This window comes from Aedes albopictus, chromosome 3 (genome assembly GCF_035046485.1).
Source record: "Aedes albopictus strain Foshan chromosome 3, AalbF5, whole genome shotgun sequence".
NCBI classification, from domain to species: domain Eukaryota; kingdom Metazoa; phylum Arthropoda; class Insecta; order Diptera; family Culicidae; genus Aedes; species Aedes albopictus.
Genome location: NC_085138.1, coordinates 312,893,795 through 312,917,626, shown reverse-complemented (window position 1 = coordinate 312,917,626; position 23,832 = coordinate 312,893,795). Strand labels below are relative to the sequence as shown.

The window sequence follows — 23,832 nt, the reverse complement described above, 5'->3', positions numbered from 1 at the left end:
AATTTGGCTTCAATGAAACTGTGATATCATTGCGGTAATATCAAGTTCAATACTTTAATAGCTAGGATCAATCGTTACCTTTATCAATTGAATGCCGAAACTTTTCCGCAAAGCTCATGAAAGTGAATATTCTTAAGTAGACATTTTATTTGATTTTTTTCTAATTTCAGTCCTATGCATTCATCACTCTATTAAAAGTCTCATCCATTCGACATGTATTTAGCTGATTGTGTTCGATTCTTACATAGTTGAAATCGATGTTTATCATAAATTAAGATGCCATTCTTTATCATTTTAAGTGTGACTGAATTAGATGCTTTTTCCACAAAGTACAAAAAACTGAAAATTTTCAACAAGCTGGAAAAAAATGTTTCTTCTTCCGACCCCTTCGGAAGTTCTTCTATAAAACTTTCCTATAATCATAAGCAATGGTTAACTGGCAAATTTAGCTGCGACCGTTTGCGACCAGATTAGTGATAGTCACTTATGTGTCGTACCTTCAATATACTAAAAAACTAACAAATACCTCCCATATTGCTTTGCAGAGATCACTTTTTCCAAACTTTTACAATCTCTATCCATCACATTATGTGTGTTTCCCTATTCTTGAGCAGTTTTGACTACCGTGGACCACCTAAACTAATTTTAGTTTATCCAAAATGAGCTGGTAACCCAAACTGCAAAATAATGATTTTCAGCTCCGTAAAGCCAAAAACTCGATTGAGCCCATTTTCAATAAACAATAGAAAAACCCATGTGGAATGAAAATATGCATCAAATTTAGCGGTTTCATCATAAATCTCGAGAAAATCATATTTATGACCGCCCTTATATGGGGCTGGAACCAGTGTGCAGCGCAGGGAAACCAAGTGCATTTCAACGAATACTGAGGTGAGTTAGAATGTCATGACAATTAATCAGTTTGTTTCATAAGTGGTGTTTGATATTAAGTGTGAAATGTGGCTCAAAAATCCAAGGGTTCTTATTTCGATACTGCAACTGCGGTGACAAGAATTGTTTTTTTTAAATATTATTAAGTCGCATAAGATGCTATATTACGTCGCAATAGTGCACACCATGCATCGCATAAGATATCGGCTGAAGTCATTTAGCGTTATTATTTTTTTCGTCAATGCACGTTTAGCGCCTCCACTTGTGTACGTATAAGGCACTTTTACTGCATCTTATGCGATGTAACTTTACCGCATAAAAGTACGTATAACAGGAACATAAACTTCATTATACATGCAAATTGATTGTCTGGACAGCATCCCGTCGTTGAGGGTGACAATGGGTCAGAGGGGCGAGATTGAGTCAAAACATTATCTGAAATATCTCATCAGATAGTGCGAATATCGAATCAAAACCATTTATGGTGTGATCCTCGTAGTTGCCAGCAGTTCCTGTCAAAAAAAAAAAAAAAAAAAAAATAGGAGCCTAGAGCAAATAGTTAGTTTTTGATAAATCAACGAAAAAAGCTAGAAAATAAGGCCTTTTAAAAATGCCAGTTTTAAGGCTCGATGAAAAATCACACTTTTAGCTGGATTGATTCTTTTTAGAATCTCACACTTAAAGCCATCATGTAATACATTAGTGGTAAATAGTATCAACCTTGACCAGAACTTTATTGACTTGCTTTTTTGTCAATGCGGAACAAATTCGGTTCCCTTGAATTATTGTCACCCCTCGAAGGGATGAGAATGGGTAAATTTTCATACACTTGTAGTTTTAAGGAACAATGATGAACTCCACATATTTTTTCATCATTTGTGCATGCATTACTAAAGATCACAATCCAGGACTTTTTCATGCAAAGAAATAAAAGTTATTGAACAATGAATGTGGAAGTGTGCATTTATGACCCATTCTCACCCCCGGTAGCAATAGACAATATAACCAGAATAGAAATACTCTCCTGCAAATAAAAAAAATAATAAGAATTTACAATGGATTAGCCGCAGGATATCTTAGAAGAATCTCTAAAAGAATTTAAAAAAAACCAAGGCAATAGCCAAAGAATTTCCGAGAGAATGTACCGAAATATTTCACAAAATAATTTCCAAATACGTTCGCATAGAAATACCTGAGGGCATCTGCCAAATTAATTTCCGAGGAAGTATTCAAAAGAGTTCCTGAAGAAATCCTCAATAAATACCGAATAAGATAAGCACTTTAAAATTTCTGGAAAAGTTTATGAAACTTGTCACAAAAAATCGTTTAAGAACTCCTAGAAGTCTATTGCAAAATCGATTAATGTTGGAAACTTCTAGAAGTATTACTGTGAAAAAAATTTGTAGAAATTGAAGAACTGGGAAATTAAAAACTGTTAGAATTTCACATAAAATGTGAAAATCAGCTTCGTTTCAGTCAACTTCGTGAATTGTCGCATAAATGCAAAAAAAAATGCAGAATCGAATGAGAAATTTTATAAAATTCACCTATTTGTAGAAAAAAAAATCAACATGATGATGACATCGTTAAATAAGACTTTTGGAACTACTTCTGGAAGATCTCCACTGAAATGCCTGGAAAAAATAACAAATTAGAAAAATTAGAAATAACACTTGTTTACCACATAAAACGAAAGTCCAAAATTTTTTATGCATAACTGCGTGCTGATTTCGGAATTGTGCTCAAAAACTTTTTAAGTTGGAGAGGTAGACGTGAAACTAAACATTTACATCGTTTACAAAAACAAAATCGAGTTCTGCAGTTTAAAAAAATATGGGATTTACTTAAATTCAAATATCTTGCGTTGCAGTCAAACAATTTTCATTCTTTTTACATTATTAAAAGGCTGATGATAATATGTTTCCGCCATCTGAAAACCTTTTTTGCGTCAGTATTTAAAGGCACTTTCGAAAGAATTTAAAAATTTCCGGATGAAATTTTATAAAAGTTGCCCGGTTATTAGGGACCAGGAAAGAACTAGGAAGATATTTTTAAGGAGTTATCGAAGAAAATACCAAAGAAATTGACGTAGGAAATCTTAAAAATAGTGGCAGAGAATTTAACAATGAATTTGTCGACAGAATTGGAAAAAATAGTGAACAAATACTGAGATTTTTTAAATAATGTTGGGATAAGTTTGCAAAGAAATTTTTGAAATAATTTCCATATTTGTTGCTGATAATTACTCGCACGAGATATTGAGAGAAATCGCGAAAATGTTGGCAAATAAAAACAAAGCATTTTCAGAGGGAATTGCCGAAAGATTTGCCAAAAGAAATCAGAAAAACCCACAAAAGCACTGCCGAGTTAATTAAAAAAAAATGGCCAAATTTCGAATTCCCGAAGAAATTCTGAAAGAGTTTCCTGAAGAAGTTCCTAAGAAATTTTCAAGAAATTTACAAAGATACTGCCTGATTATTTTCCAAATAAGAAATCCATGAGGAAATTTCAGAATAAGTTCTCAAATGAAATGCATAGGGATATTCAAAAGGAAGTACCGAAAAAATTGCTGAAGCAGTTTCTGAAGTGTTTTCAAATAAATTGTCTAGGAAACTTTCAAAGAGCTTTCTCAAAAAAATTCGAAAAATAATTCGAAAGCTTTAATTTTCCTGAGAATTTCTGCTGATGCTATATTCTTAGAAATGGTAAAAAACAGACACTACACCGTGTTCAACCAGAGGTTGCACAGACTGAACGATCACTAAAATTAGGCAAGGCATGAGAACATACGAAACACCCAGTGGAGAATTTTACGTTTGACGAAGAGTTTTCGCCGACTGAAGCGGGAATCGAACCCACACTCCGGGACTTTCAAAATACCTAGACGACTGACACCGCTAACCGCATGGCTTCGAAGCCCAGGAACGTGAGATATTCGACGCTTGGACCAAGCTGCTGAAGATATTATTCTTGTAAGTGGTCCAAAGCTCTAGTTATAGGACGCCCAAACTAATCTGGAAGCTGCTTACAAAACAAGCGCTAGGGGTAGTCGGGGTAATTTGCCCAATGTGGCAATATGAACAACTCATGAAAAATACATTAAATCTAGTAATTTCTCCGAATTCACCTTGGAGTACTAATACCGGCCTGATATTGAAGCAGGCCGGAACGAAGTTCTGCAGGTTAACATAAAATTAGAAAAATAATTTACAAAAACATCGGCCAAATTACCCCGACGAGCGCAGACCAAAAACACCACATAAGACTCCTCTCGTTTAAATACCTTAGGTAGCTTTCAAACTAGTTTATTTTCCATAGATTTTAAGTTGGCACTATAGGATTTGATGTACAATGACGCATATGAAGTTTGTGTTACATTAGGTGGGGTGAATTCTTCAACAAAAATAGGTTGCTCATATCACCCCGTCGGCTCAAAAAAGACCCAAAAACAAAGATTTTTCCAAAAAAAAAATGCTTCGACATATAAACACTATTTAACTTAATTTTTTACATGCATTTAGTTTAGTATTATCAAAACCATTGTGGCCATACGATGTGCGGAAGTTTTAACCTTGGTTTCTGCATCTTTTGTTGACTTTTCCTTAGGGTGGCCAAATTACCCCGGTTTACCCTACGTAGTAAACGAACTTCGAACTAAAATCTAGAAAACGCGAAAGCATTTAGTTATCTGGGCAACTTGTCCAAATACAGGAAATTTCTAGGTTGTCCAGAACGTGAGATATACGACGCCCTAACCAAAATGGTAGCTCATTACAACACTAGCGTCACGCAGTGAATGAAATTTGAACTAAATAATTGTCTACACGAAAGCTTTTGTTTTTCTGAGCAACTTTGCCGAAAAGAGAGTTTTCTCCAGACGCGAGATATTCCACAATTATACTGGCTATTATGTTATGCTATTCCACAAGTCTGACATGGTTCACTGTGTAGCAGATTCCCGGTGGTCAATACTCCCGGAACCAGAGTTTTACTATCAACTCATTCTTCACAACATTATCTTTCAAATAAGACATTGGTCACTTGAAAATTTGTCAAAATCTTGATTATCCTCACTGCCGTGAATCGCAAGTCAGTCCCATTTGCATTTTGGACAAAAATGAGTTAATGGCCGTTTTCGACCTTTCTTGGGATGATCTTTGACGGGCTTGGTGGTCTAGTGGCTACCGCTTCTGATTAATATGCAGAAGGTCATGGGTTCAATCCCTGGCCCGTCCCTTTCATCCTACTTTGTATCTTTCTATCCACTTTCTCTCTCTCTCTTCTCTACATATACAACTCATGTATATTCACATGTTCATAGCCATCGCTAGAACCAGAAACGAATTGGAAAAAAGTCGTTTCCCTCACTTCCATCTTCCACTCACAGCACAGTGTATATAACGCCTACAAGTTATGCAACCAAAGCGTGCTGTGCCGCTTGACCCTATTCACCTTATTCACCACACAATGTATCACCTTACGAACACTATAAATAACCCCCAATCCATGGATCGCATCACCGACCCAACGGTGACTCCCAGATCTCCCATCCTTTCCATTTAACACATACCCCAGTCCGGCAACAATCAGCACACTCTAACATTCCTTTCCCTTCCCAACTGACTATAAGGACGTGGCCGGCGCCGTTATTGATCCAAAAATGTATGAGCTGCTTAAATTGCACTTTGAGAATAAGTGGAGTGTCCCAGCCCTTATTCATTTGGATCTCAGTGCAATTGGAACCAGCTCAGATCAATCACGGAGTAGCAACCATTGACATGTATAGTCAGATTTGATCGTTGATCGTTTGATCGTTTTCGACCTTTCTTGGGATGATCTTTCAGCTGCGTGAATAAAAATATATGGTTTGTTCAGTAAAATTAAAAAACAACACCAAGTCAGATTGTCCCATAACGATATGTAATCGCAAGTCAGTCCCATTACGAACTTGTGTACCCTGCAGTACAAAACTTAAACTGTTTTAGCCAGTATAATATTTTTCCCTGTTACGTTTTCACGTTTGAAACAATGTGTGAAAGTTTCATGATGATCGCAGAACATTTCAATTCATGGCGATTTTTTTAAGTTTCACATAGAAATCGAATTGTAAACTTCAGAGTCAATTTTCTCAATGCCTACTTTTTGCAGATGGGACTGACTTGCGATTCACGGCAGCTCAGTCTAGTCATGACTACGTTTATTCGAGTTATCTATCTTTTGGTCCTATTAAACAGCCGATTTTTCAAACAACTAACCTTCACTGGAAACGCTATTATACTCGTGTAATCATGAAAAGAGAAAACACAAACATGCCCTTCAAAAATCGCCTAGCAAGTGGAGAAATCTCATGTGTAATAAATCAAGGCATTTGACAAATAACAGTCCCGGACGTACACCACACTATCGATGCATTAAAAACCACTCAAACCCAGTAAAGGTCACAGTCAACTACCCTCGGAGACCGTAAGCAGGCGGAAAAAAAAACTTTCCACGCTCCTGTGAGACTCACTGGTATTTTTCCTTCGTGAAATTTTTACCCCAAACAAGCATCACGCACTACTGTTGAACTAGCCTAGGACCTAGGGAAAGGGCAAACACAGGGAAAAAAGGTATGCCACTGAGAAGGATAGCGTTAGGTACGCCTGGGTGGAAATCACTCCGGGCTAGGAAATACATAATAGGGGGGACGACCGAAAGCACGAGCATTTCACTGCAGTGCTGCCTCACTCACACCGTTTTTCCCACCATCCTCATCAACCCCAGCTATAGGTCCAGAGGAAAAACCAGGCAAACAGCATGAATGCTAGCAGCAGGACCAGAAGCAGATGTAAAAACCTTTGCGAGCGGAGATTCCGTTCCAGCTCGTAGAACGGCATGTCCCACGGGGATACGTCGTCGAATTCATTCGGCGAGACCGGACTGGTTGTATTTTTTTTTCGTTGCCAGCGAGAGGAAAACAGAAGTTGGTTTTGATTTATCTTGGGGCAGATGGAACGTAGAAGCAAAAGTGACCTTACCTTTGAATCAGCTCCTTGGTCATTTCGTGGTCGCAGTCGCCAGTACTGCGGAACGAGCTGTACTTGGTGAACTCTCCGCCGGGGACCGTTCCGAGCAGTCCCGGCACCAGCACGAAGCCCGGCGGTCGTTTGTAGTCGTTGGGGAGCTTTTCTATGGCATCCAGTGGGATTCCGGTCTTGGTGGCGCGTAGGTTCTTGTGAATCTCCTGGTTCAACATGTGGACGTTCTGCGAGAACGCAATGAGATCCACCTGTTGATCCTTGGCCGAGAGAGGTTTACCGGGTTGCGGCGCCGGTCCCTTCTTTCGGCTGCTTTCCTTGTTGCTGTTGTTGTTCTTGCTCTTGTGAGTTCGGTAGAACCTTTGGATTATACGAGCGGCGTCCTCCTTGGTGAAGCCTTCCTTCTGCATCATGCGTTGGGCTTCAACGCGGTTCTTAGCGATACCCAGAATGTATTTGGTTTTGGCTTCTAGTTCCGGGGTAAGTTTCATCTTGCGGATCGTGTATCCTCGGTAATAGCTCTGGATGACGATAGCTGCCTTCTCGTTCTCTTTGTTGTTCATGTCCACAGCATGTTTCTCGGATGGTTTGATGAGCTCACTGTTGGACATCTGGTGAATCAGCTTAGCCCTGGCCAATGCCTGTTTGACTTTGTTTTGTTCTGCGAAGCACAGAAAAGCATTAAAAACAAAATTCCGAATTGGAAATCGCAAACAACTTACCATTGTTCTTCTTCTCCCGTGCCAGTCGTTCCTTCTCCTGGCGTTCTCGCTCCTTTTCCAGCCGTTCCCGTTCCTTTTCGAGCCGCTCCCGTTCGACACGTTCCTTTTCTTGCTTTTCCCGGAGCAGATTGTTCATGCGGCGTCGCGTCAACCATCCGCGGACGTGCTTCTGCAGGGTAACGGCACTGCGAGCCACGCGCTGCGCTGCCATCTGTTTCTCCCGCTTGACGAATGCCTTGGCCAGCCAACGGCGAACGCAGGCCTGCACCAGGATGATTTTGCGAACCTGGAGAGAAGGAAGATTGATTAGCGTTTTGCCACAGGCAGGGCCGAATCTAAGGGGGGGGGGGCGGGCCCTGGGCCCCCACATTTTAGGGGCCCCCACAAAAACCTTTTTTGGTTGCTAACGTTAGCTTTATTTTTCATATTGCTCAAGTAGTGTTCGAAAATAAGGTAAAACATTTTCGGTCATCTTTCCGAGGGGCCTCCACATCCGCTCGAGTCCCGGGCCCCCACAATCCTTAATCCGGGCCTGGCTACAGGTCATATTTTTTAAGCGTTTATTAACTTGATAACACCCAAGGCATCTGTAGAATTATTCGATAGATTTGCTGAAGATGATCATGAGCTGATGAAAAATTAGCCATAGCTAATATCTGAAGGAATTACGGAAGCAATCTTTGAAGAAATTTCTGAAGGAATCTCAGGAGGAACTCCAAGAGCAACCCTTGCAGAAATCCTAAAAGAAATCTCAGGATATTTTTCAGCAGAAATGACAGGAGGAATTCCTGTACGAATCTCAGAAGGAATGCCGGGTAGGGCTTCCATCGACATAGCATAGAAAATCAGGGATCAGGGCATTTTATGTATTTTCTCGAATATAAGCAAAACTCATCGGATTTGTTAGGAAATTTTGGCCAAAAATTGTCCTAATCCCGGGAAACTCCATGAAGGAACCTGGGCGGAATACTGGAAAGAATTCTCGATGCATTCCTGGAGTAATCTCAAAATGCACCTTGGAGCAATGACTGACTCTCTCAATGAATGCCGGTTGCACACCTTTTCAACAATCCTCTGTGAAATTCTTGCTGGAATCTCAGGAGAAATCCCTGGAAAAAATCCACATCGAGAGAAATGCCTGAAAAAATCTTAGGAAAATACTGGGGAAATCCTGGATGTAATGCATTGAAGATTTTTTGCAGATACAACTGAAGTAATCTCCCTGAAGACATTCCAATGAAAATGCGGGGATGCAGGAAGAGAAACTTGAAGGGATCCAAGAAAGTGTATCGGAAACAAATATCTGAAGGAATACACTGAAACCTCTTTTAATTCCGTGGGATGGGGGTGCATAAAAAAATGTGCATAAGCTTTAAAGGGCATATATAGAGCGAATCTTTTGTATACATTTAATCGAAGTTTCAATAAGGAAACTTAGTTCGCGAAAACAGGTCTAGCTCCTGGGCCTTCAGAATAGAGTCAAGGGGGTTTCCAGGAAGGTCCAAGAGAGCCCCAAAAAAGAGTAACCCAGGAGGCGTCAGAGGCGTTTCAGGGAGGGAGGGAGGTATTTTAGGAGCTTCTTAAGGATGCTTCGATAGGTTTCGTTGGCGATTCCGAGGGTCTCAGGGGTTTCAAGAGGTCTCAGTTTAAATGGGTCTAAAGGGGTACTTTAAAGGCGTTTCAGGGTTGTTTCAGGGTGTTCCAAGGAAGCTCAAACATTTAATGGGTCTCAGATGCGTTTAAGGGCGTGTCAAGGGATTTAAGAAGCATTTCAGGAGACCCCAGGGGGTTTCAGAGGGTCTCTGATGGGCGATTCAGGGGTGGTTTAAGAATTTTTAGAGGTATGTGAGAGAGTTCCAGGGTTCTAGGGGAACCTGGAGGTTTCAGAAGCGTTTCAGAGCGACTCAAAGGGTGTCGAGAGATCTCAGGGTCGTCTCAGCGGGTCTCAGAGCTGAAAAAACGTCGAAACCACCTGGCACAACTCTAAAACCTCCTGGGACTGCCTTAAATGCCCCTGAGACCTCCAGGTACTCCCCTTAAACTTCCTTGACCCCTTGAGATTCCCCTGAGTCCTCTTAAAACGAGCCTGAGGCTCTCTAGAACCCCTTAGATCGCTTAAATGCTCCTGAAGCGCTCCTGCGACCCCCATAGATGCCCCTGATACGCTCTGAAATGCCCCTGTAACTCCTTGAAGCGCCTTTTAGATACCCTGGAAGCCCCTGGAACCCTTTAAACCCCCTGAGACCTACTGGTACCGCTTGAAACTCCTTGGACACCTCTGAAACGACCCTGCAACCTCCTTTTGCTCTACCCTACAAACGCTTCTGGCCATCACTACAAAAGTAACTGTCATTATTACATTTTTTCATGCACTATATTGATTCTAATAGCTCTCCATTTTTTATGCAGGGCATAAAAAAGGTGCATAAATTAAAAGAGAATAAAAAGAGGTTCTAGTGTATCAGGATCAGAAAGAATCCTGAGAAAAATACCGAGGAATTCCGTGTAAATCTCTAGAGAAATCCCCGAACGAATTTCACAAAAAAATAAGGATGAAATCCCGAGAGAAACATTAGTTATTCCTTCGAGGATCTCAAAATGAATCTTTGGAGGAATATCTGGAACAATCCTTAGGAAATTCAAAGGGCAATCTGAAATAATCTTGGAGTAATCCGCCGATGAGTTCCAGGAGAGAATTTTTGAGGAATGCCGATAAATATACCAAGAGGAACCTCGAGATGAATTTCGAGAGGAATCTCCGGATCCGGAATCCCTAGACGAACCCTGAAGAAATTATTAAAGAAATCCCGGATGGAATCCTTTGGAGGAATCTTTGTGAAATAATCTCCCTGAAGGAATCCCGGATAAATCTCAGAAAAGATCCCTGGAGGAATTCCGTGTAAAATCCACGTAGAAATCTCTATCAAATTCTAGGAGGAATATAAAAAAAACATGAATGAGTCGTTGATGTAATCCCAGGAAAAATGCTTCAAAGCAGTTCTTGAGTAATCACAGAATGAATCTTTGGATAAATTCTGCGCGATTCGTTGGAAGAAATACGTAGGTATTATTACACTAATCTCCCTGGAAGAATCCCAAATGATGCCCAGGAAAGATTTGAAAAATCCTAGGAGGATTCCGAGAAGAAACCCGCAGAGGAATCCCTTGAATAGTCTCTGGAGCTGTTAAAAAAAACATTTCAGGAATCCAATCCCGAGAGAAATTGCCGTAAAAATCTCGACAGAAATGTCCGGAAAAAAATCTGAGATGGAATTTTGACAAGAATCATCAAGATATTCCTAGAGTAATCTTACAAATAATCTTTGGAAGAAACCCTGGAGAAATCCTAGAGAAACCCCAGGAAGTATCTGAAAGAATGTCAGGAAATTCTCGGAAGGAATCCTCACATCAATGTCAGGAAAAATGTTCAAGCTAATTAGGTAAAAATATCGAGAGAAATCCCTGAACATGTCTTAAGAAGAATTCTGGAACAATATCACTGAAGGGATTCCAGGACGAATCCTAAGAAGAATCTTAGAAGGATTTTTGGAGGTTTTTATTGAATAATTTCCCTAACGGAACCTTGGGAAAACCTTAGTATGTCTGGAGGCATCCGGGGATAAATCCCGGTAGTAATCTTGACACCAATTTAAGAAAAATATCAATAAAAATAACCCTGACGTGGATATAATCCCAGGAGGAATCCTTCGAGATATTTCTGGGGTAATCACAGAATAAAACTTTGGTGGAATCCCTGAAGGAATGCTGGATAAATCATAAAAGGAATTTGAAAGAATCCCGGAGCGACTTTCTGGAGAAATATTTTTTCAGAATTCTCTACGGATTCCCTGGAGCGATTCCGAGATCAATTTGTAGAGGGTTCTCAGGAAGAATCTCTGAACATTTTTCGGAAAAAATGCCAAATGCGATCCTTGAAGGAATCCTATACGACGATTCTTTTAGGAAATCTTCAAGAAATTTATTGAAGTTTTTTTTTTAAATTTCTCCACCATCTTTGTCTGTGATTTCGGCAGGAATTTCTGCCGAGTTTCCTCAAGGGAGTCCCTTAGAAATCGCTTCAGGTTTTGTTTTCCAAAAACTTCTCCACCGATTCCTTCAGAAATTCTTCCAGAAAATTTTCTTGAAATCACTTCTACAGTTCCTCTAGAAGTCTTGAATGAATTTTTTAAGGATTTTAAGGAATCTCCAGGGTTTCTCAAGGGAACTTCAAAAATTTCAGATATTGCTTCAGGAAATCTGTTCGGATTTTTTACAAGTATTTTCTTCCTGAAACCAAGAGTTCTTGCAGGGATTCCGACGTTCAAAAGTAATCATTAAAGGACTCCCGAATATTATCCTCGTAGGAATCTTCAAAACCTGGAACCTCGTAGCCGTGCGGTTAGGGTCACCAAGCTTATAATCGCACCATGTTATGGGGTGAGGGTTCGATTCCCGCTTCGGGCGTTGAAACTTTTCGTGAGAATAGTTTCTTTCCCGTTTCCACTGGTGCATGCTACATTGTCCGTTGTCTAATGTTAAGTTAAAAACAGTCTGTACAGCTGAAAGCTGAAGACGTTGTCCGTGTCTTTTTTTTTAAAAAAAAAAGATTCCTTAGAGGTAATTATGGAATAATCTCTCTGAAAAAAACACGGGAGAATCTCCGGAAAGGGGGAATCTCGGGAGAAATACCGAAAAAATCTCATTATAAACCTCGACAGGGTCCCTTGAGAAATATCTAAAAAGCAGTGCTGTCATGGTATAATCAGGACTACTCAAGGTTCCTGAATTTCAGCGCCTCGTTGTGAGGTTATGTCCCCATGGAAATTAATTTCCCAATCATGACAATAACTCTGGAAAAAGAATATAAAAATGCCCAGAGAAATTCAATTTTCTCTACTATTATCCCAGGAAAACTGCAAGAAATTTTACCAGGAGTCCTTACAGTACTTATCGAAGGGTCCTGTTTGCAGAAGAAAGATTCTTGCAGAAATGGGGTCAGCAAGAATTCCTCCAATGATTCCAGGAATTCCTTTAAAATGTACTCCAGTTCATGCATTTTTACGAATCTTTCTCAATAAATGCTACTAGGAGTTTTTATAGGGGTTGCTTCAAAAGTTTCTCAAAAAAAATATTCAAAAATGTCTTCGAGGAACCAGTTTATGGGTTTCTTCAGTGATTCTTCCACTAGGAATTTCTTGAGAAAATCAGATTTTATCCAGAAATTATTTCAGAAATTCTTATTGGAATTCTTGTATACTGCCGTGAATCGCATATCAGTCCCATCTTTGCTGGATTTCCTATGCAAATGGGACAGATATGCGATTCACGGCAGTATAGCTCTAACAAATATTCGCTATCAAAATCCCCCAGGGATACATTTAAAAGTTTCTGCCGGAATGATTTCTTGGATTTTTTTTTTAATTCTTTCATAATTCGTCAAGCGATCGCTTCATGAATTTTTGTAGGATTTTTCAGCTCTTTCTTCAGTGATTCTTTCAACAATTATTCCGAAGATCGTTCAAAAATATCTTCCAAAATTCTTTCAAGCATTTATATTCCAATCCCTCAGGCAAATTACTCCAGTATTTATCCGTTGACGTTTCTCCAGATTTTTGTTTTCAATAAATTCTAATAGAAGTTCTTCTAGGAATTATTTTAGAAGTATGTTAGTAATTTATTCGGGAAATTAATTCGGGAAGTTTTTCGAGGTTTTCCCAACAATTCCTCTACTATCTTGGTCTGTAACTTCAGCAGGTATTTCTGCTGAATGCGTTTTAGGAATCGTTCAGAAATTCCAGGTTGAGTTTTCTGAATTTCCTTAGGTGAATCCTTTAGAAACGCAAAAACTTGTTCACAAATTCATGCAGGATTTTTTTCCGGAAATGTAATGTTCCTCAAAATCACTTCCAAAGTTCCTCCAGAAATTTCATACGATTTTTTATTGATCTTAAGGAATCTCAAGGATTTCTTCAAGAACTTGTCTAAAAATTACTTCAGATATTGCTCAAGGAAATCCTTTCGTTTTGTTTTTTAATTTCTTCTAGGAATCTCTAGAGGTATTTCCAGAAGTTTCCCGGGAATTTCTTCAGAATAATTTGAAAGGATTGTCCAAGAAATTTATTAAGAAGTCCTTAGTTTTTTTTTCATTTTTTTGTGTTACAATTCCTGTAAGCACTTCAGAAAAAAAAACCCTGGAGAAATCTATTAAGGAATCTCAGAAGACAGGCCCGTGCACAGAAAAGACGCCAAGGGAGGGGTTTTTTCCTTATTTTTGCATAGGGCGGAGGGGCGCCTAATGTATAGAGCATCGGCAATGGGAGGGGTTTAACCCCCAAAACCCCTCCCTTCTGCACGGGTTTGCCAGGAGATATTTGAGACGGAGCTACAAAAGCAATTTAAAAATAAATCCTTGTAAGATTGTCTGCAAGAACCCCTGTAAGATTTTCTGAAGAACTTCATGAAAGAATCACTGTTAAAATTGAAGTAGTTATGAAGAAATCCCTTGTAATTATTCTTGAATGTATTCTTGAAAAAGACCTTGGAGGAAATTGTGAAAAAAATCCGGGAGGTATATCTGAAAAAAAAATAAAAATTCTGGAGAAATGCCTGGCGAAACTTCTTGAAGGAATTCCTGGATGAATACCAGGAAAAATTGCAAAAAAAGACATTTAAAAAAATCTGGAAAAGCTTTTTAATAAAGTTGCTGGAGAGTTTCTATAAAGTACTCATAGAGCATATGCATTTCTGAAGAAATCTATTTTGAAATACCTTAAGAAACACTCAGAAAAACTCCTGTGAAGATCCCGGAACAAATGTCTTTATAAATTTCTAAAAATAAATCTCCCGAATCCTTCTGAAGCAATTTTAGGGAAATTTCTGAATGAATTTATGACATCCTGAAAAAAAAAATCCCTGGAAATTACTTCAACTAATTACTGAAAGTAATAATAAAAATTCTGGAGAGGTATACCTTCAGGATTTTCTGGATGAGTCCGGAAGAAATCCTGGAGACATTCCTGTAGGTATTTCCATCGGAATCCCTAGGGAAATTTCTGAAGAAATTTCCGACAGATTTCTGGAGCTGATCGATAAAGTGCTGGAAGATTTTTTGAAATACTATAAGAAAAAAATTCCAAAGTAATCCATGGCGGAGTTTTAGAGGAAGTTATGGATTTTTTTTTAAGAAAGACAATTTTGAATTTTAAAGGAAATATCTAAAGACAACTGTAAAATAGAGTAATTTCTGAATGATATTACATGAATTCATGGAGTTGTTGGAAATTTGTTCAAAGAAATCTTGGAGAATTTTCTGAATGAAACTCTAAGGGAATTTCTGAAGAAATGGAAGAATTTATAAAGATCACTTGCAGAAAATTTTGAACAAGTTCCTGGAGGATTGTCCTAAGGAATACCTGGAAGGAGCTTTGGTGACATGTCGGAAGGAATTTTACACTCTTGATTTCCTGAAGGAATTGCTGGAATGATTTCCGAAAAAAAATCATGAAGGATTCCATGAGAAAACCCAAGGAAGGATTTCTAGAAAACTTCTAGGATACATTTTTGGGCCTACAGATTATTCTTTAAGATTTTTGAAAGAAGCTCTAAAGAACTTTATGAAGGAATTCGAGTAAGATTTTGCGAAGGGCATCTATTTCAAAGAAATTTCGTGGAGCAATTCCGAAAGTAATGAAGGGAGGATTTATGAAAGAGTTTTTGGATATTTTCTTTATTGAATGTCTAGCAAACTTCGGATGAAATTAAAAAGAAATCACTGAAAGAATTATTGGAGAAATTCTCAGAGCAACCCTAGGCTGAACTTCCTAAAGATTCCTAGGAAGAGTTTATGAAATAATCGCTGGCGGAATTTCTGAAGGAATATATGAATGTTTTTCAAAATTGGTTCTTCGCTAAATTTCTGTAGGAATATCTCAACGAATTTTTCTTAGGAATTCCTAAAGCATTTCTGAAGAAATTGATGGAAGAATTCTGAAGTCATTAAACTTATTCGTAAACGAAAACAGGATTAGACAACTTTTTCAAACAAATGTATTGTCATACTATAAGTTGAACCAAGTTTTTGATTGATCTGAAGTGCTGGTTACTCAGTGATTAACTTGAAGGAACCTTGATGACACCACTGGATCCCTGAATGCTTTTCGAATGTAACCCCTTGAAGGAATCGAATCGAAAATATACCCTGTGTAGACCTTATAGTAAAAGTAAAACTAAAAAAAAAAACTCACGTGTTCTTCGTACAGCTTGGACAGATACTCGAAGTGGTAGTACTTGAGGAACACCTTGGACTTTCCGAGTGCCCATCCATCCATTTTTAGACGCACTAAAAGTAAACGACACGATTCTCGGCTTGCGACGACACGTTCCTCGAATCCGTAGCCGAGGAAGTAGTATCTGTGCGGAAGAGAATGCCAAAATTCATCATCAAATTTATCCGATGCGGAGACCACATCCCCACACTCACCTCTTCAGGAACTCCGCAAACGCCAACCGATGGCTGAAGCCATGCTGACGGATCCGGATGGTTTCCAGCACGCCGGTGTAGCGCAGCTGCTTCAGCACCTTGACCGGTTCGAAGCTCTTCGCAGCCTTCATGTCGTTCGGTTTGATGCACCGGATGAACTGCGGTGTTCCGGTGACCATCTTCTGCAGCAGATCCATCAGCGAGTACCGGAAGTAGGTGGCCACCGTTTGCTGGGCTCTCGACTGCGACGCCAGCCCGCGGGAGTTGAACTTTTCCTGTGTAGATGCGAAAAAGGGTTCAGTGGATTGCCCACAGAACAAAGTTAGACGACCTACCTTCGTATCAACCTTGATGAAGTTGGACACGTTCTGGCGCGATCCAGTGTCCTGGATGGCCGAGTACAGGTTGCCCGTCTTGGTGATCGGACACTGGAACAGGAACCGAATCATGTCGTACTGGCTCTGGCGGATCAGCTGGATGATTTCCGCCGGTAGGAAGTTGCGGTTCTTTTCCAGGAATCCATCCGCTTGGTAGACGACGCGGCCGGCAAAATGGTGGATCGCGAAGCACACGGCATCGGACTTGGGTCGCTGGTAGAACTTGGACTTGATGTTGTTGTGGAATTTTTCTGCGAATAAGAGGCGGTTGAAAGTTTCCGTTCCAATAATTGGTCTAAAAATTACACTTACCGATTAGAGATCGATCGTTGGATCGTGGGAAACGGGACTCTTCGTCTAGAAGGGCCAGTAGCCCAAGAGGTCGACTAAGGAGCATATCCAACACAGGGCGGTTATCTGCAAACTCCACTAAATCAACAGGGATTCCTTCGGCCATGTACTCCTGAAATTACACAAAAAAGTTAAGATTGGAAAGTGTTTTTTTTTTAAAGAAATGTCTAGTCTACAAACAATCTCATATTTCTAAAGCTATACGTCCAATTGCATACTTTTTGAAGTAGAACTACGGCTCTTTTTACTAGTATCATTCAGTGCTGTCATAGTAAAACCAGAGCTGGTTATTCAAGGTTTTCACATTTCAGCGCCCGTTATACAGTTACGGTCAATGGAAATGACTGCAATATTTCGCCCAATGCTCATTTTTAGATGATTTTTTTTAATCTGGACCTGAATCTTCAGAAATCTTTTGGACGATTCTGAAAAATATGTTTTTGAAATTCAAACTATATCGTATCAAATTTTCACAGCATATAGTTTTAAGGCAATCCTATCAAAGGTGTATAATCATCATGTTACAGATTATTTCAGAAAATCTTCCACTTTCCATTCCTCTGAATGTGTCAGAAAGAATTCTTTTAAGAAATCTGGCTTGAATTGTTTCATCAGCTCCTCCATGATTTTTCATAAATCATTTCAGAGATTGATTGACAACTTCACTCGAGGATTACTTCAGAAATCCTGAATCCAGATATTCAGAAAATTTTCTCTACATTCATTTGGAGAAACTTTTGGAGATTCTTTTGGAAAATCTTATACAAAATCTTCCATGAATTCATTTCGTTTTTTTTTTCAGGGATTTGTTTAGAAATTCCTCCTATTTTACAAATTTCAAAAATATTGTTTTCAAAGCATCGTGCATGATTTTCTTCAGAAATTCGTAAATTTTTTAATATCCATGAATTTGAGCAGAAATTATTCCACGCATTCTTGAATAAATTTGTTTATTTCTTTAGACATTTATTCAGAAATTTCTCCAGAGATTCCTACAATAAAACTTTAAGCGATAATTTCAGAAACTATTCCAGATTTCATAGAAAATGATTAAAAGATTCCTTCAAAAATTTCGGCAGTAATCTGCCGAAGCATTACAATGACTTTTATATGGAATTTGCTGCGAATTTTGGAATTCAAGAAGCTGAGTACATGCCAAGATAGTATAAGGCATCTCCCCAAAATATTAGGAATAGGGGCTGTCCATAAACCACGTGGTCATTTTTTTGGGACTTCTCAAACCCCCCCCCCCCCGCGTGGTCATTAGTCCATACAAAAAATTTTATTAGTCCATACAAAATGCTCATTGGCCGAACCCCCCCTCATGACCACGTGGTTTATGGACAGCCCCATATATTACAATTATTGGTGAGGAAGTCATAAGAAATTCATAACAAGTTTGTTGCGCGTCCTGAAGGGTTAAAGCGCCGGTCTAGCAAATACGGAGTCGTGGGTTCAAATCCCACCGGAACGCGACTTTTTATCATAAATTTATCTCTTAATTTGTCAATTAGCATTGTTCTGCGCTCTCTTTTTTAATGTTTTTCATGTTATTCCCGCAAATATGGTAAATTTCAGTACGGGGCAACTTGTATCAGTGTATCTGTGAAGATATTCATGAAGGAATTTATATAAAAAAATATTTAGAAGGAATCACCGGGGGACCTTCTGAAGGAATCCATTTAAAACTTTCATAAGGAACCATTGGAAAAAGTCTGAAAAAATCTTTGTTGAATATCTGAAGATCTCTCTGGAGGAATTTCTTAAAGAAACCTGGAATAATTTCTTGAGAAAGCATCGGAGGAATTTCTGAAAAATCTAAAAATGTTAGGTGTCAGCTTTATCTAGAAGTATTGGGGGAGTCTTTAGATAAATTACAAAATGAATATCTGGAACATTTTCTGAAGGAAACTTTAAAGGAATATGTAAATGATTTCCTCAAGGACGTTGCAATGGAATCTCTGAAAAAGTTTTTGAAAGAAACTTAGGATGAATTGCTGGGAAGAACATTGAAAATTTTTCAAAAATACTCTTTGGAGAAATAATTTAAGGTATTTTTAATTTCTACATTTCTGAAAGAATAGCTGAAGGCAGTTTTCAAGGAAGAACAGGTGGAAAGAAAAACTGGGGTCTCCAGTTAGCCTAGTGGGTAAGGCTATGGATCGCCACTCCGGAGACGACGGATTCCTGTCCGGTCGGAAAATTTTTCTCGACTCCCTGGACATAGTGAATCATTGTGCTTGCCACACAAAATACTAATTCATACATTTACTGACAAAGAGAAGCCCTCCAATTAATAACTGTGGAAATGCTCAAAGAACACTAAGTTGGAGAGAGGCAGGCCAAGTTCCAGAAAAAGAAGGTGGAATTTCTTATAAAATACAGATGTAGAAACTCTTGGATGCATTGCTTAAGCAATCAATGGAAAATTTTCTAAAATAATCCCTCGAGATATTTCTGAAGGAACCCTTGAAGAAATTTCTGAACTTTGAATAGGTTTTCTGATAAATAGCTGAATGATTTTCTTAAGAAATCTTTTGCATAGTTTCTGAAGCTATCAGGTATCAGGTATCAGTAGGTCGGCTCTAGAGGCACGTTCTCCTCCATTCGGGAAATTTGTGCCATCGCCATGAACACGAGCCTATTCATCATTTACCTGACGGAGAAGGGAAGGAAAAAGGATAGGACATGGGAAAGGACAGGTAAGGGAATAGGGTCGTCATACTCGCAAAAGCGTACCACAATGGGTTCACATAGCGTCCTGAAAAGGACACTGTAATAACGCATAAGCGTGCCACAATGGGTTCGAACAGCGCCCGAACAGGACTTGATACACTCTCGAATCCTTAACTAGGATTACATTTACATAAATAATGTTCAACTGGGATTAAGTAGACGTTTTCCGGGGGCGAAGGGGAGATAGGAGTTTGAAATAATGTGGTGTGAAAGTTGCCTTAAACTCGATTACCCACGGGGCCTACAGGCCCTACAGGATATTTAAGGCCCCGGTTGATCATCTAGACCCCCTTAGGTCGTGTCTTGGTTATTTGGCATGTGCCTTGTTGGTCCGAAGTTCGGCTTTTATGCTTAGGTATCTCTCTTTCGTGCCCTGGGGCTTTTTTGGTTTAGTGGTGTACTCACCCCCCCCGTTGTTTCCACTTTTCAGCCGCCGGGATTGCTTATGATCCCTGGTCTTTATGGTGGGTATGGAAAGCACCCGGAGGTTGTTTACGACGAGAAAAGTGATAACAGGAACAATCATGGAACGAACTTCTTTCTAAGTGATGTGAGTATGTCTAACGTCCATAATCTTTTGGGAGACTGCGTAAGAGTGCTGTTGATACTCGTTAGATCAATTCATATACTTCCGATTGATGATTTATTGAATGTGTAGTGCGCCAGAGTTGTGTACCATTCATAGCTTCTGAAGAAGGTGATATACGATGTGGGCTTCATCTATGGTTAGTGATAATTCCATCTCAATCAATACAACCAAAAGCAATATTTATTTGATCACCAATACGCTCAAAAAACACCAAACACCAATACCAATCGTGAGGACAGCAACTGATTGACGCCACCCAACGATCTGCGAAAGAGTAAGGAGGGGTACAGAACCGCTTCGATTTTCCCCCAAGCAAAATCCGAACCACTCGCTTATACCCACCGCCGCCATTACCGCTCGTAGATATGAATCGAATCCTCGGATATTTATCGGTCTCGCTATATTTGCCTTAATTCTGGGGTAGGCTCAGGTTCATAAGATCTAATCTGGGTCACTAAAATAATTCCGGTTCAATTCGTTTTAACTGACGGACATCTCAATGAGACGAGTCTCACGAGACGTCTCATTGAGGTACGTACACAAGATTTTTGATGAGTGTGCTATGATCTCAAATCTCACAAATTTTCTTGAGACGCATTTCAAACCAGCGCATGGCACACTGTCTCATCCATGTATACATGAGCTTTCAGACACTCTGGTACTGAATAAACATTCTTAAACTTCCTCATCAGAGGAAGTGAAATCACCATTTGGCGAACGAAGTTCGTTCACTTGAAAATCCTTAGATTTTGCAAGGATTTTGTTCAATCGACTGGCTTCACTCAGACTGGAAACATTTGTACAAAGGTTTTTCCAGCCGGATCGTTCAGCAGACCGAAGAGCTGTCTGGTAGGCCTTGCGAGCCGACCTGAAAGCCTCCGATCCAGCCGAACGTCGTCTGTTCCAACTCTTTCTACATTGTTTCCTGAGCTTCGCCAGATCGGAGTTCCACCAAGGGGTTCCTCTTGTGGTCTTCACAGACCGCAGAGGGCATGCTTCTTCAAAAGCTTCCATGATAAAGGCCGTTGTAGTATCAACGGCATCATCTAAATCACTTGGAGTGTCAATTGATGGTGAGTATCCATGAAATTTGGCTGCAACCAAATCGGTAAAGAGATCCCAGTTGGTTGACCGGGGATTCCTGAAACGCAAAGTTTGCGAAGTAACATTCACATGTTCAAACAAGATGTAACGATGGTCAGATAAAGATTCTTTATCTGACACATGCCAATTGGTCAGCTCATGACTAATTCTGCTAGAGCAAAGCGTTATGTCTAACACTTCCTCTCTACCAGATACCATAAAGGTTGGGCGGTTGCCTATGTTAAGTAATCCAAGATCTGTACTACTCAAGTATTCCATCAAACTGGAGCCTCTCAAATTGATGTCTGAGCTGCCCCAGATTATATGGTGAGCATTAGCATCACTACCAACAATTAGCGGAAGGCCTTTTGAAGTGCAGTATGCAATGACTTGCTTGAAAGCATCCGTAGGGGATGGTTCATCATGCGGTAAATAAACCGAACAATAAACGTATTTCCTGTTGAGGTTTCCAACAGATACATCTATTGTGATAGCACATACATCTCTGGTAGTTAGTTCAGAGATGAGTGTAGCAACGATTGCGTTGTTGACAAGCACACATGCTCGAGGCATGACACGTGAGTTTGCCATTTCATTTTTACTGAAAGTAGCAAACACCGGATTCACAAGGTTTCCTAAATAGAAATTCCCCTTACGAAAGTAAGGTTCTTGGACTAACGCCACTTGGGCTGTACCATTTTGCATAAGTCTGCAAAGATTGATCGTTGCTGTTCTTTTGTGCTGAAGATTGATCTGAGCTATCCTAACCGTAGCCACTACCCAAACTAGGCAAGATTAATCTCTTAACAATCTGATGATAAATCGACTGATTTGGTGGAATTGATTATGTTTGGCTACGCAGTCATTTATTGAACAAACGACGTTCTTTATTTGCCCCCCGTGTCGAAACGTCGGGCAAATAAAGAACGTCGTTTGTTCAATAAATGACTGCGTAGCCAAACATAATCAACTCTTAACAATCACAGCACAAAAAAGAACAGCAACAATAAAGCCAGATCGGTATCGATTTGAGTGCGCCAAAGGCGAGGATGCACAGAATACACTGTGTAAAACGCATAATGCGAAACCATATAGGTGAAAATTTAAACTAATTAATAACATCTTCATAATCCCGCCCTTATTCAGCCTCAAGTATGAGACTGAAGAAGGGCAGCTGAATGTCTCGGAGAAACACAAGGTCCACCGCGCTATTGCTCCGGTTAGCACAGTAAGGGCAAATACTGTGGAGGGTGCCCTGGTACTCCACAGGCTCCGTTTGCGGTTAGGTTTTTATTAGACCCCCCTAGCCATTCATTCCTAGGCACGGTAAGCGTAAAACCGCATAACACCATGAATTAGGGGTCACCTGATTAGTGGATTTCTACCACTGGAACAGGCGGTCCGTAGTGCTATTCTTAGCCAGTTGAACTAACCGCTACCGACACTACACAGCTATCTAGGCTGATCGGGAAAAGAAGTTAATATTGGTGATCAACTTCATACGGGCCCGAAAAGCCCGAAGCTAACTTGTAAGGAATTTCTAAAATAGCAATTGAAATATTTTCCAAATAATTCCTGGAGGGTTTTTTCACTGGAAGAGTTTTTGACAGAAACATTGAAGGAATTTCCGGAGGAATCTTTCAAAAGATTTTAAGAAGAAATTTCTGAAGGAATCAGTGAAAGATTTTCTGGTGGAGTTTTCCGAAATTTTCAGGATTTTCTGAAGGGTTTCGGGAAGACTTTCTGGAGAAATCCATGGAAATTCTTAAAAGATTTGTTTATGAATCCTTAGAAGTAACTTTAAAGAAATCCACGACATTCAGCAGGATTCTTTGAAAAAAAAAAAACAAATAAATATTTACTGGGATATCTTAACAAATACTTGAAAGAATTTTTCAAAGTATCCTTGGAAGTTTGCATGAAGAAACTTCTGAAGGAATCCGAGGAAGGAATTCCTGAAAAAAATCGAGGAACGAATTCCTGAAGGAATCCGAGGAAGGAATTCCTGAAGGAATCCTTGAAAAAGTTTCTCGAGGAAGTAAGACTTTCTGAGAAAGCGTCTTAGGAATTTCCATTAGGATTTCTGAACGATTTTCTTAGTCAATTCCTGTAGAAAACTCTGAAAGAATTTCTTGAAGAATTTGGAGAAATGCTTTTAAATCACTGGAAGGATTTGTGATAGAAACTTTGGAGAAACTTCTGAAGGAATCATCGAAAGGTTTCCAAACGTAATCCTTGAAGAGTTTCCTGGAGGAATTGTGAATTTATGGTTTTCGGAAAAAAAATCGATGGATGAATTGCTGAAAGAATCCGTTGAAGGTAAGAATCCGCGACAAAGTTTTTAAAAGAATCTATTGGGAAATTCCTGAGGAAATCCATGGTCGGTTCTTAGAAGGTTCACCACAGGTCTTTCCTACGTAAGCTACATATGTAGAGGTACAGGGGATAGACAAAATGATCGGGACAGGCAAAATTTTCACCTCTCAAAAAATTTTCATGTAGCTGTAACTTTTTCAAAAGTGCATCAAATATTCTAATTTTTTTACTGTGAGTTGATCATTTAGTTGTGTATTAGTGGTCCAATTTT

At 39.4% G+C, this 23,832-nt stretch overlaps 1 protein-coding gene across 8 annotated transcripts in view; it reads right to left on the bottom strand.

Annotated features, from left to right (window-relative positions):
* LOC109431038 (myosin-IIIb-like) overlaps positions 1-23,832 on the bottom strand; it is a 428,015-nt gene that overhangs the window by 24,021 nt on the left and 380,162 nt on the right. For 6 of the 8 annotated variants that reach the window (XR_009995647.1, XM_062842494.1, XM_062842492.1 and 3 more), the window contains 7 exons: positions 16,799-16,949; positions 16,445-16,737; positions 16,110-16,384; positions 15,874-16,039; positions 7,631-7,916; positions 6,909-7,569; positions 6,727-6,810 (listed from right to left, as the gene is read on the bottom strand). Coding sequence is in view for 7 of the 8 variants with exons in the window: in XM_062842494.1 (XP_062698478.1) it covers positions 6,727-6,810; positions 6,909-7,569; positions 7,631-7,916; positions 15,874-16,039; positions 16,110-16,384; positions 16,445-16,737; positions 16,799-16,949 (1,916 nt within the window). In the remaining variant the exon portion in view is untranslated. The remainder of the gene's footprint in view (positions 1-6,726; positions 6,811-6,908; positions 7,570-7,630; positions 7,917-15,873; positions 16,040-16,109; positions 16,385-16,444; positions 16,738-16,798; positions 16,950-23,832) is intronic. The other 2 variants (XM_062842498.1, XM_062842496.1) reach the window with 1 other exon arrangement.